The sequence below is a fragment of the Vombatus ursinus genome, unplaced genomic scaffold, assembly GCF_900497805.2.
Source record: "Vombatus ursinus unplaced genomic scaffold, bare-nosed wombat genome assembly UNPS02012179.1, whole genome shotgun sequence".
In the NCBI taxonomy this organism is placed as follows: Eukaryota; Metazoa; Chordata; class Mammalia; order Diprotodontia; family Vombatidae; genus Vombatus; species Vombatus ursinus.
The window spans coordinates 166765-180711 of record NW_020951957.1 but is presented as its reverse complement, the minus strand read 5'-3'; the positions used below and the strand labels follow the sequence as shown (position 1 = coordinate 180711).

General features: G+C 39.5%; 1 protein-coding gene across 2 annotated transcripts in view; it reads right to left on the bottom strand.

The window, feature by feature from the left end:
- The window catches only part of SETD7 (SET domain containing 7, histone lysine methyltransferase), a 69142-nt gene that overhangs the window by 21775 nt on the left and 33420 nt on the right, over positions 1 to 13947 (bottom strand). For both annotated transcript variants that reach the window (XM_027857542.1, XM_027857543.1), the window contains exon 4: positions 6981 to 7167. In XM_027857542.1, coding sequence (XP_027713343.1) covers positions 6981 to 7167 — 187 coding nt within the window. The remainder of the gene's footprint in view (positions 1 to 6980; positions 7168 to 13947) is intronic.

Genomic DNA, 13947 nt, shown 5'->3' with positions numbered 1-13947 from the left:
CCCATGCTTTTCCCTAGTGGGTTCCTTCCACCTTGTGTTTATTAAAACTTTCTTCTTTCTCCTGACTGCACTTTCTCCAATGGAGTGAGCTACTCTTCCCACTTCCTCTGAGGATGAGAGGACAAAACATTTCCCATTCTCACTGCCACTTCAAGAGTAGTGTTATAACATTATCACTTAGTCATTGCACCATCACCCACTCAGACCACTATCTCCCTAGTTCTAGCTATTAATCAGCATCATGGCATAGGTATCCTTCCATTTTCCTCAGTGACCTCAGCATCTAGTTCAAATGTCCTTCTCCACTTTCCCCCTGCCACCTAATATCATGGCCTCAGAGTTCCCCACTTTACCTCTACTCAGAATACCCACCAGAAAAGCCATACCAAGGACATCATTATCATATGGGACTGTTCCACATCCAAGACTTGGAATGTCATATTTCACTTCTCTGACCATAACCTTGCCCAATTTCTTCAGACCTTTGCCTTCAAAATCACTTCCAGTCCTTCAACTTTTCCCATTGTTCCCAAACTTTAAGACCACTTCTGGCTTCATTTACCAACTTACCCAGAATTTATTTAGTCCCAACCCTGTGTAAGACACTGGGTTAGGTTCTGGGGATATAAAGAAAAAGCAAAAACCACTCCCTGCAGTAAAGGAACTTACATCTCACTGGGCAGAAACAACATGTATACATGTATACAGATGAGTATGAGAGACAGCACTGGCAACTGATGGGGTCAGTTGTCCTTATGATGTCCTCCTCAGAGCCTTCTTGACATTTGGCCTGTCCAGTTTATCCATTCCTAGGTTTAGATAATCCCCATCACCTGCCTTCATTGCTTACAGTTCAAAGCTACTAAGCATTGCTGGAGAAAGTCGATTCTTCCATAAATTCCAATAGTTCAGCTGTTCAGTTCTCACTGCTCTGAACTTTCATCTCACTCTTGTGGACTCCCTTATCTCACAGAAGGTGTTCTGGACCTTTTCTGTTCTCCTCAGCTCTCCCAAAACCCATGCCTTCATTGTGCAAATCCCCTTGCTTCCTACCTTGCTGAGATAACAATCAAGGCCATCTTGATTCCCTCAACCTTTACCTCATAATGTCTCTCTTTATCCATCTTCTTTCCTCTGACTCAAATGAAGAAAGGTCTGTCATCCTTTTAAAGGCTAACTTGTATCTTCAATCCTATCCCTGCTCATTCCCTTCAGAACCCTGGTTCATCAGCATGGTATCAGGTATGAAGGTCTGGACTTAAGTCCTGACTCTGCCGTTGACTAGCTCAGAGACTCTGGACAACAACTTTGGAGGTGACCTCTAAGGCCCCTTCTGGCTCTAAATTGGTTATCCCAGGAAATCATTTCACTTCTTCAAACTCAAGTTTCCTCACCTATAAAATGAATGAAGTCAGGTTAGGTCCTTTCTGGATCTAGCATTTGGTGAGTCTATGAATTCTTGCTTTTATCACCTGACCTAATTAAAAAAAATTTCTTGGATCCTGCTACCCCCCTCAAAGTACCACCACTTTTGTGTCTCCTTCCTTTACTACCATAACCTCAAAACAAAACAAAACAAAAACACACTATGTTTGCTGTCCCTAGCTACTTTCTCACTAATGATTCTTTTTAAAAATTCCTTATATTCTGACCTTTATCTCCATCACTTTATTAAAACTGCTTTCTCCAAGATCACCAATCCTATCCTGGTCACCAGTCCAATGGGCTTTTGCTGGTCCTTATCCTTCTCAATCCTTCTATAACTTTTCCTTCCATCTTTTCTAATGATTTTTGTTTCCTTTTATTTGTGCTCTTCTACTTTCTCCACTCTATCCTTACGTGATTCTATCCATTCCCTCTGCTTTAAGTACCAGTAAAATATAGGTGATTCCTAAATCTGTATTTCCAGCCATTTTTCTTAAAGCTCCAGGCTGACTCTTTAAGTGTCTGATATTACACTAAATATTAGTTATCTGTGCCTGTATGTCTTGTCAGTACCTTAAATTCAACACGTTTAAAGCTGAAATTGTCATCTTGCACTGCTCAAATAACTATTCCTCCCAACTTCCCTATTTCTGTTAATGGGAACACTTTTCTCCCTTCTATCTAGGCACATTTCCTTCTCCTTCATCCAATTGCCAAGTCTTGACAATTTTTCCTCTTCAATGTCTTTTACATTCATTCCTTCTGTTCTGTTCTCAATGTCATCCCTCCTAGTTTAGCCCCTTATTACCTCTGATCTGGACCACTGCAATAGCCTACTAATTGGTCTCTATAACTCTAGTCAACCCGTTTCAATCTATCCCTCATTCTGCCACCAGATTAATTTTCCTCATGCAAGTTTCTAATGATGTTACTTCCTTGCCACTTTTAGTGGCTCCTCACTGCCTGTCCAATGAAATTCAAACTCCTTAGCCTGTCATGGAAGGGCCAAAACAATCTGACCCCAATTTACCATCCAGTCTTCTCTCATCAAACATGCAGAGGTTTCCACCTCTTGGCTCATGTGATTTGTTAGTCCAGAAATGCCTCTTCTTCATTCTTTACTCATCAAAATCATCTTCCCAATCCTTCAAAGTGCAATTCAAATGCTGAATTCTCTGTTATAAGCATGTATCAAAGGATCCTGGGCCCTTTCTCTGCTTTTTGTTTTTCAGTTACTATAGAGGCATCCTGTGAGAAGTTTTAAATTTGTATTACTAACCTCCATCTGAACATTAAAGGGGGAAAAGGAATGGGAGAAGATAAGGCTGATGTTGAGCACAGAAGGTTTCTTTTCTTTTGCTTCTAGTTCTTATTAGCATTTCACTTAGAAATGCCTTTTCACTTCTAGTATTGATCATCCTGGCCCAACACAGCAAATAGACTAGACTAAGTTATTTATCATTCACATGAAGGTAGACCATACTTTTACAGTCACACAATCAATTGGAAGGTGCTGAGGCTGTAAGATCCCAGATATGCTTAATGGTTTTATTAAAAGTCATTTGGTTGGGATGAACAAAATGCTGCCTTAAAGTCTTTCATTCAACAAAGAATACTTAACATGCATATGTTAAATCACACAAAATTCCATGAAGGATATAACAGTTGAGACAATTGTTAAATAACCTTCTGATACCAAGTGAGGCATAAAACAGCATGCTATGTGCTAGCCAAAGGTGTTTGCTGCTGTCATAGACACTGTCCAGTGCAAAGTCCAAATGGAAAAGGGGTTCTCTATGGATAGTGAGATACTGCAGATATTTACAGCTTCATATAACATTGTGATGATTTATTAAGCCTTAGAACAATGCAGAACCTTTCATATGAAATCCACAATCATTCTAGAGTTTGGTCTAAGTATGTATGCAGGAAAAAGCAAATGGGAAGGAAAAGGCAATTTTAGTAAAGTCACTTAAAACTATCATGCTCAGATGAAGAAATTAAAGCCAGCTATAATCATATGAAAAAATGCTCTAAATCACTATTGATTAGAGAAATGCAAATCAAAACAACTCTGAGGTACCACATCACACCTATCAGATTGACTGACATGACAAAACAGGAAAATGATAAGTGTTGAAGAAGATGTGGGAAAATTGGAACACTAATGCAATGTTGGTGGAGTTCTGAACTGATCCAGCCATTTTGGAGAGCAATTTGGAACTATGCCCAAAGGGCTGTAAAAATGTGCATACCCTTTGACCCAGCAATAGCACTTCTAGGACTGTATCCCAAAGAGATCATACAAATGGGAAAAGGACCCACATGTACAAAAATATTCATAGCAGCTCTTTTTGTGGTGACAAAGAATTGGAAATTGAGAGGATGCCCATCAATTGGGGAATGGATGAACAAATTGTATATTATTGTGATTAAAAAAAGATTAAAAAATTAAAAAATCAAAACTCTCACGATTTATCTATGAAAAGAAAAATTCTGAAGCTGGAAAGGACCTTAAGAGATCATCTCTTCCAATCCTCTCATTCTACAAAGAAGGAAACTGAGGCCTAGCTAAGTTTAATGATGTCCAAGGTTACACATCTAGCAAGTGAAAGCATATTATGCAGACTATGATATACAGTAGGATAGACAACACAGAGCTGGTTCTCAGTATCTTGGACAAACATACAGATGGTCAAAGAACTAAGGAGGGGATGAGAGGGTTGGACTGTATTTGGGAGATCTGGCATTCCTTTTAATTATACTATGAATTGAGATATCTGAATAGTTACACTTATGAAATAGCATTAAGGTTCAAAACTTCTTTCCTTATGCTTTCTTTTTCTATGTAGTACCTTCTTGTTTCTAATCTTATAACCTATGCCTGGTTGGTGGATATGTAAATTATTTGATCTCAATATACCAGAATGGATTACACAGTCACCTGGCAGGGCACAGAGAGGCACTGCTCAAAGGAAACATGTTTTGTCTGGCTATGATGACAAGTGACTATTATTGTCTTTCTCAACACAATTGATAAAGATGATTCAGAACAAATGTTACAATAGCACCCGTAGGCTCTCAAAAAGCTACCTTCAGGTTCTAGGTGGTTTGTAGGTCAGAATCCTCTCTTAACTACACTTCCAAATCCCTACCAGTATGTTCACTTTTCTTAGGTGAAGGATACATTTAGTTTAAAGCAAAGGCAAAAATGAAATAGCATAGTAACATGCTCCCTTCCTTAAACTTGGAACTCGTTCTTCCATAAATATATACAGTCACACTGAGAAGAGTGAATGTACATAGGGCTCACACATGGGATACATATATGGAGGAAAACATTCATGGCCACAGTATACACACAGAAGTGTAATTTACACCAATAAAGTTGTAGAACTACCAAAAGTCTTCCTATAATATCATCACATATCTATCTACTGAGCTTGCTCCCTGCTAAGTTTTGTTTCCTGTTCTCTCCACTGAAATTCACACCTCCACTCTGGCTAATCTTTTGTTATCCAGTTATCCTCAGAATCACTTAATACTCTGTGGGCCATATAATTGGGATGCTATGGTTAGTAAGCCTCTCCCCTGAAGGGGAGGGGTCAGAGTTCTGTCAGTCACGTCTTTCAGTCTTCTACTGGTCCTTAACTAATCTTCCAGCTAAGTTCTATCTTGAGGTCCACCAGACATTTTGTCCACCATCTACTAAGGAATGCTGTAGTTAGGTAATCATCTTCTCTTCAGGAGAGGACTTCAGCTTTTCCATCTAACCTTCTTCTTCTTAACCATTGTGGTCACAGAAAGTAGGGGATGCCTGGGCTAAGATTATTCATCTTGACTCAATTCTCCAGTCTTTTTTTTCCTTCTCTTTGACAGCCACTCTCCCACCCTGGATATACTTCTATCCTGAGGCCCCACTCTCCTGACTGGTGATTGCTACTCAGACCATTATTTCAGAAGGAGCCTAAGTAATGCTTCACTTCATTCCCAACTCTCTAGACTTACTTTCTTCCTCTACCAGCCACTTTCCCCCCTGAGTTCCATCTCTCTGCCTGCTTTTCAGTTCCCTTTCGTGTGTGGTCTTCCCTCATTAAACTCCCTGAAAGTTGTTTTGCTTGCTTTTGTTTCATCAGCACTTAATATAATGTCTGACATATAATGAGCACTTAATAAATGCTCACTTGATCTGTCTGTCAATCTATCAACCATCTGTGTGTATTCTTTGAACTCCTCCCTCCTCTATTGTCTCCTTAGACTCCTTCAATCACAACTCTTATCCAATTTTTCCAAAACTCATTTTAGTTCTTTGCTCTTATCTATACCCATCCCATTAAGGCAAGTATCCCCAGGGCTCTATTCTTAAATGAAATTGTGTTGAGTGAGAAGTAATTTTCTCCCTATTATATTAATAACCATTTATTAAGTTAGGAGTAAGGTTTTTTTCCCTTTATTTCCTCATTCAGGGACCAGCCCCTATTGGTCATTTAGCTAGTCTCTGAAGGACAAGGCTGATAGATGAGACTGTCCAAATCCTCCAGGAACATGCTCCTTAATCTTGGGCATGACTTCACACAACTAGAATACCTTACTTCGGTTTAGAGTGTGAACTGTTTAGAGTGAATCTAGTTGCATTCCAGACCTAAAGCATTAAGTCCATGGCTGGCACCCTTCCATTAGGGTTTAGTCTAACCCAGCTCGTGAAGGAGTAAAACCAGCCAGAGTGGTCTGGGTATAAATGGATTCCTTTTTCCAGATTGCTGAAGGTGGCTGAGTCTCATGATCAAGCCACATTCTTAGCAGGAGGAGCTGAAGACTTTTAGCCCACCTCCTCATTAATATGTCCATGCCCATTAATTGTTCACCAATCAGAGCTGATTTTCACTGGTCAGGGGCACCTCCTTTTCCAAAGGTATTTAAGTATTCAGTGATCTCCATAGTTTTGTCTCTGGTTACCCAGAGAGACCACTGATCATCAATTTATTGATTATCAGCTAGCTTAATTAATAAAATTGATTATTAATTACCCAGAAACTCTACCTCTTGAGCTTTTCATTCATCTAATGAGGAAACTGTTTTCTACCTTACTCCATAAAACAACCTCCCAGGTTGCAATGGATAGAGCTCCAGCCTTGGAGTCAGGAGGACCTGAGTTCAAATCCAGCCTCAGACACTTGACGCTTATTAGCTGTGTGACCCTGGGCAAGTCACTTAACCCTGATTGCCTCACTAAAAATAGCAAAAAACAAACGACAACAACAAAAAAACCCGTCCTTTATTTTATGCAAATCACAAGGGCTGGGCTGGTTGGAAAACAATGAAAAGGTTAGTTCCATTTCTGTTCCATCACAAATCACAACTTAATCTCTCTACAATTTCTCTACACAACTTCAAAAATCAATTAATTTATCCTAAATGTAACCCCTCAACACTATTGAATTATGAAAAAAAATTCTTCAGGTGGAATCTGATGAAAGGAATGAATATTTACAAAAAACCTTACCACATTGGTTTTAACTTTGAAATTAGAGTAACAAACTCAAGAGTTTACTTACTTCCTGGTACCAGTTCAAAGTAGGGTTTTCCTTCCTCAATTGACATGTTAGCCAATTTTCCTTCTATCAACTCTCCATCTATGAATTTCCCATAAATTGTGGTCTTCCCATCAGGGTAGACATAGGCTATCTTGTCTCCAGTCATCTCTCCTTCTTCATTAACTTCACCTACCAGAGTACCTCCATCCTGGTGGGAGAAACCAAAAAACAAGAAACATTATATATAGACATAATAAGAACAAGATATTTCTTTACCCACTCCCCTACTCGGTTTATTCTTAATTTTATGAATCATTGTCCTCACAGGGACAGCTAGGTGGCACAGTAGATAGAATGCCAGGCCTAGGTTCAGGAAGACCTGAGTTCAAATCCAGCCTCAGACACAACTGTGTGACCCTGGGGAAATTACTTAATCCTGTTTACCTCAGTTTCCTCATCTGGAAAATGAGCTGGCAAAGGAAATGGCAAACCACTCCAGATTCTTTGCCAAGAAAACTCCAAATGGGGCCACAGAGTCAGACACTACTGAAAAATGACTGAACTACAACAAATAGTCCTTACAATGACATTGCAGGGACTCAGAAGGTGAAAACACCTTTAAAAATTAAACAAACAATTCATCATCTGAAGTACATATGAATGGAGAATATTAAGTGTTAGTAGGTAAAAGAATACAAAAGGGTAGAGGAATAGAAGAGAAACCTGGCAGAGAGATAGGGAGTCTCAAAGTTCTCCACTGGCTCAGGTAAAAAATTAGGTATAATTTTAGTAAAGTCACTTACAATCTATTACAGTTTGTCTGTGAACACAAAAAGGTAAGGTGGGGAACCTGTGGTCTTGAGGCCACGTGTGGCCTAGCTACCTAGAGCTAGAAAGGCCCTTAAAAGATCATCTCTTCCAACCCCCTCATTCTACAAAGGAGGAAAATGAAGCCCAGTTAAGTTTGATGATGTCCAAGGTCATGTATCTATTAAGTGGAAGAGATAAGATTTTAACCCAGGACCTCTGACTCTGAATTTCAGAAAGTGAGAAAGTGACTACAGTGAAAAATGTTCCCAAATTAATTTATAATGTAGGTCCATAATAATATGATTATAGCCATGATTTATTGTTACTTATATTCTTCTTCTCTCTCCACCCCCAGCCCCCTCCCCATCCTATATCTATCAGACTTTGCAGTTAAGCGCTGAGAAGATTGTAGGATCATAGATTTAGAACTTGAAGGCATCTTAGAAGCCCATCTAATTCATACTCCTAATTTTACAGATGAAGAAACTAAGGCTCAAGAAGGCTCTAAGAGTTGCCTAGGTGCGGCAGCTAGGTGGTGTAGTGGATAGAGCACCGGCCCTGGAATCAGGAGAACCCGAGTTCAAATCAGGTCTCAGACACATAACACTTAGAAGCTGTGTGACTCTGGGCAAGTAACGTAACCCTGACTACCTGACCAAAAAATTTAAAAAAAGAGTTGCTTAGGGTAACACAGATAGTAACAGAATCAGGATTTGAACCCAGGTCATCTGACTACAAATCCAGTGTTCTTTCTACTGTGCGAAACCAAAGGAAAGGATGTAATTGGAAACTAATACAAGATTCAACTTAGCATTTCTCAATTTAATACCATTTTACAGAAATGTAGCTGCTTGCTTTTTATAAGGCATCTAGCATAAGAGTTTCTAGACTCCCATTTTCTATTTTTTGTGAGAATGCTAACCCATAAGACGTAGCCCTGTTGGGAGGAAGACAAAAGAAATCCTCCGTCTCCTTTTCCCTCTCTTCCCTCTTGTTCTCAGTTGTCCTGTTTCCTGCTCTCCACTTCTGCCTCTTCTCTCACCCTATTCCAGTGGAGGAACTGATTTTGTTTTGGGCCTATTTCACATAGGTAAATGTTTCGCCCCCCAAAGATAACTGTGGGAAGGATTTGGGGCACAGGTTACTTCCGTATACTCCCTAATGTAAGTACACATACATATGGCAGTGTCCCAGTTGAACTGAGGAGCTAAAAAAATAATGAGCAATCTGGGTCAGAGGTGTCTATATTGTCTGTGTTTTTTAATCCATAATGCTCTTAGAGTAATAGTTCAAGTATAACTGCAGGAATACATAAAAGAAGATCTTTGAGGTTTTGATATAAACAATAGTTCTGTCATGACGTCTTCCAGAAACTCGGTTATTTCCCTCAACTCAAAGGTTCTGAAAAAAAAATTAAAAAAAAAAAAAAGTTCTGATGCCTGAAGAGCTTTCTGTCAAGTAGCCCAGGGTTACTTTCTGAGTATTCCCACAAGTGCCAGTGTTGGAAAAGCAGCAAGAAAAAACAAACAGAAGGTCTGCATTATCTTCTCAGCACCATTCAAACCAAGAGGTTTTCAAATACTCTAGAAAAACATAACATTTCCTTGGAGTGAAATACTTTTTATGTTCTGGAAATGGGTCAGAAACATCTTTTATGCTTTTTCCTCCCTGCTAGCTTGTTCCTAATTACACTAAAAACATTAGCACAGTACAAAAGGGGATAATAACACCTTCAGCACTGCCTCCCTTCCAGGAGAGCTGTGAGGATTACTGAGACAAGGGTTGGTAAAGCACTCATGCTCCTTAGACAGAGATTCTCTACGAATGCATGTCATTAATGTGGTTTTTAAAGAGAAGTCTGCTCGTGTTCTGGACGTCTTTTGTTTTAAACTTTTACCTGCTTCTTGTTTACGCATTTGTCTAGTTGGATGGTATCTAGAAGCTTCTGTTTTTGTGAGGGGAAATGGAAAGTTTTAACTTTTTCTTCACTAAAAATAAACCCGAAACTTGGGGACAACTAAATGGTATAGTAGATAGAGTCATCCCTTGAGTCAGGAGGATTTGAATTCAAATCCTGCTTCGGATACTTACTAAGCTGTGTGACCCTGGGCAAGTCACTTAACCTGACTGCCTCCAAACCACGCTCCGCCCCCCCCCCCCAAAAAAAAACTTGCTTGACAGTTCCAAAGTTCATAATCTTATCAATTTAGAACAGGGAGGCAATGTCATTAAGTCATTTACTGTAACCCTCTGTTTTACAGAAGAGGAGACTGAGGCCCAGAGAGGTTGAGTGACTTGTCTAAGGTCACACCCAAGTGAGAGAATCCAGGCTCTCTAACTCCAAATCCAGCACTCATTCCATGGCACCACATTGTCTCAAGGAAAACCCAATGGATAAAAAGGATTCCCCAGCTTGGATCTTCTTTAAGTATACTTGGCCCAATCAAGTTGCTTTCTGTCTTTATTTTCTTTAATGCCATTATACCTTCTTAATAAATACATCTGTGATGTTGGAGTCCATGTGTTGGGGCTTTACTGTCCTTGGTGGTGAAAAAGTTTCTTCTAAAGCACTTTTGCTGATCTTTCCATTTTTCTTCTCCTTGTTCTTTTAGAATTTTCATCCTTAAATGCTCGCAGGATTAGGGTCTTACCAAGCTTTCTTTACACTGGTTTTGTTCTTCACTACTTCTGTTTTAATAAGTGACTTTGTTGTTGTTGTGGAGTCTTGTCCAACTCTTTGTGACTCCATTTGGGGTTTTCTTGGCAAAGATACCGGAGTGGTTTGCCATTTCCTCCTCCAGCTCATTTTACAGATGAAGAAACTGAGGCCAACAGGGTTAAATTACTTGCCCAGGATCACACAACTAGAAAAGTGTCTGAGGCTAGATTTGAAATCATGAAGATGAGTTTTCCTGGTTCCAAGCCCAGTGCTCTATCTACTGTATTACCTAACTGTCCATGATGAGTGATACTGTGCATAATTTTCCATCTTCCTCCTCCATAAGATTTTACAAATGAATTGATATTCTAAACTAGTGTTGATTTTGGTTATTTCCTTTCCTCCCTTTCCAAGTGTCTGCTAAGGCACTTTTTAAAAAAATTTTTTTGGTCTTCTTGTTATGATGATAATGATGATGATGATAGTTAACATTTACATAGTGCTTATTTTTCCTGACTCCAGGCCCAGTGTTTTATCCACTGTGCCATCTAACTACTATCTACCAATCTATTTATCTATCTGTAATATATGTGTATATGTATATATGTGTGTATATTTATATATACACATGTGTGTGTACACACACACACACACACACACACACACACATATTTACATTAGTTAAGCTTCAGTATAGAATTTGGTCCACAGACCATTTTTCTTTATCAATAACTTGTTTGACCACATAAAGATTGAGTTGTTTTGGGCAGAATTGGGGGGTGGAGCCAAGATGGCAGAGTGAAAGCAGTGACTTGCTTGAGCTCTCCCCTAAACCCTTCCAAATACCTGTAAAAAAAATGTCTCTAAACAAATTCTAAAGCAGCAGAACCCACAAAAAGACAGAGTAAAACAAATTTCCAGTCCAAGACAACCTGGATGGTTAATGGGGATGGGATATCATGGGTGGGGAGAGGAATGCATTTCGGCATGGGCTTGCAAGCCACAGTGACCCTAGAGCAGACCTCAGAGGACTGAACTGCAGACAACTGTGGCAGTTTCCAGACTTCTCAATCTACGAATGCCAAAGACAACTTAGAAGGTCAGTGGGAAAAGTCTGTGACTGCGGTGAGAGAGAAGCTCAAGTGCAGCCCTGGGTGGCAGCGGCCTCCTGAGCTTCCGGCCCTCAGACTGAGGGGAAATTGAGCTGCTGATCAGAGGGGGATTGCAGGGATCTCTTTGCCAGTGCTGAGGCAGGAATCTCTTGCTTTGCCTGTGCTTAGATCTGGGTCACAGTTCTGAGGGATGGCCCTGAGGCGAGGAGGAGTGCTGGCGTGGTGGAGCTTGTTGTGGCTGTGGAGAGGAAACATCTCGCCCCTTATCATACCACCTTGGAAGAACTGAAAATTTACAGGTCCCTAGAAGTATCTCTGAAAACAGCTGTACAAACCCCCGAAGCTTCGGACAGTACATTCTGCACATTGGAAGCAGACTCTTACCTTCACAAAGAGTTTAAAACTCAGGTAATTGGCCGGGATCATGAGTAAGCAGTGCAAAAAGAGACTATATTATCTTACTTTAGTGACAAAGAAGATCAAAACATACAACCAGAAGAAGACAACAAAGTCAGAGCTCCTACATCCAAAGCTCCAAGAAAAATATGAATCAGTCCCAGGCCTTGGAAGAGCTCAAAAGGGATTTTGAGAAGCAAGTAAGAGAAGTAGAGGAAAAACTGGGGAGAGAAATGAGAGTGATGCAAGAAAATCATGAAAAACAAGTCTACAGCTTGTTAAAGGAGACTCAAAAAAATACTGAAGAAAAGAACACCTTAAAAAATAGCTTAACCCAAATGGCAAAAGAGGTCTGAAAAGCCAATGAGGAGAAGAATGTCCTAAAAAGCAAAATTGATCAAATGGAAAAGGAAGTACAAAAGCTTACTGAAGAAAATACTTCCTTAAAAATTAGAATAGAGCAATTGGAAGCTAGTGACTTTATGAGAAATCAAGACACTGCAAAACAAATCCAAAAGAATGAAAAATTAGAAAACAATGTGAAATATCTCATTGGAAAAACAACTGACCTGGAAAATAGATCCAGGAGAGAAAATTTAAAAATTATTGGACTATCTGAAAGCCATGATCAAAAAAAGAGCCTAGACATCATCTTTCAAGAAATTGTCGAGGACAACTTCCCTGATATTTTAGAATCAGAGGGCAAAATAGAAATTGAAAGAATCCACTGATCTCCTCCTGAAAGAGATTCCCAAAGGAAAACTCCTAGGAATATTGTAGCCAAATTCCAGAGTTCCCAGGTCAAGGAGAAAATATTACAAGCAGCCAGAAAGAAACAATTCAAGTATTGTGGAAACACAATCAGGATAACATAAGATTTAGCTGCTTCTACATTAAGGGACCACAGGGCATGGAATATAATATTCCGGAGAGCAAAAGAGATAGGATTACAACCAAGAATCACCTACCCAGCAAAACTGAGTATAATCCTTCAGGGGGAAAAATGGTCATTCAGTGAAATAGAGGACTTTCAAGCATTCTTGTTGAAAAGACTAGAGCTGAATAGAAAATTTGACTTTCAAATACAAGACTCAAGTGGAACACGAAGAGGTAAACAGGAAAGAGAAAATCACAAGAGACTTATTAAGGTTGAACTGTTTACATTCCTGCATGGAAAGATGATATTTGTATTTCATGAGACCTTTGTCAGCATTAGGGTAGTTGGAAGGGAAAAATTATATTTATGTATATATAGATAGACAGACAGACAGACAGACAGATAGATAGATAGATAGATAGATAGATAGAGGGTACAGGGTGAGTTGAAGGTGAAGGGGTCATATCTGGAGAATAAAATTAAGGGGTAAGAGAGTATTATAGTAGGAGAAGGAGAAAGGGAGAGGTAGAATGGGGTAAATTATCTCACGAAAAAACAGAAAAGGCTCTTACAGTGCAGGGGAAATGGGGGAAGGTGAGGGGGCAGATTGGGAAAGGGGGTAATCAGAAGCAAATACTTCTGAGGAGGGACAGGGTCAAAAGAAAGAATAGAATAAATGGAGGGGCAGGATAGGATTAAGGGAAATAGAGTTAGTTTTTCACAGCATGTCTACTATGGAAGTGTTTTGTATAACTGTGCATGTATAACCTATATTGAGTTGCTTGCCTTTTCAATGAGGGTGGATGGGGAGGGAGGAAGGGAGAAAATTTGGAACCCAAAGTTTTAAAAACTCATGTTTAAAAAAAATGTTTTCACATGCAATTGGAAAATAAGAAATACAGGAAATGGGGTACAGAAATCTATACTGCCCTTCAGGAAAATAGAAGGGGAAGGGGATGGGGATAAGAGAAGGGGGGGAGAGATAGAAGGGAAGACAGACTAGGGGAAGGGTTACTCAGAATGAATGCCATCTTGTGGTGGGGGGAGGGACGAGATGGGGTGAATATTTGGAACTCAAAATCTTGTGGAAGTAAATGTTGAAAACTAAAAATAAATAAATTTATTAATAAAAAA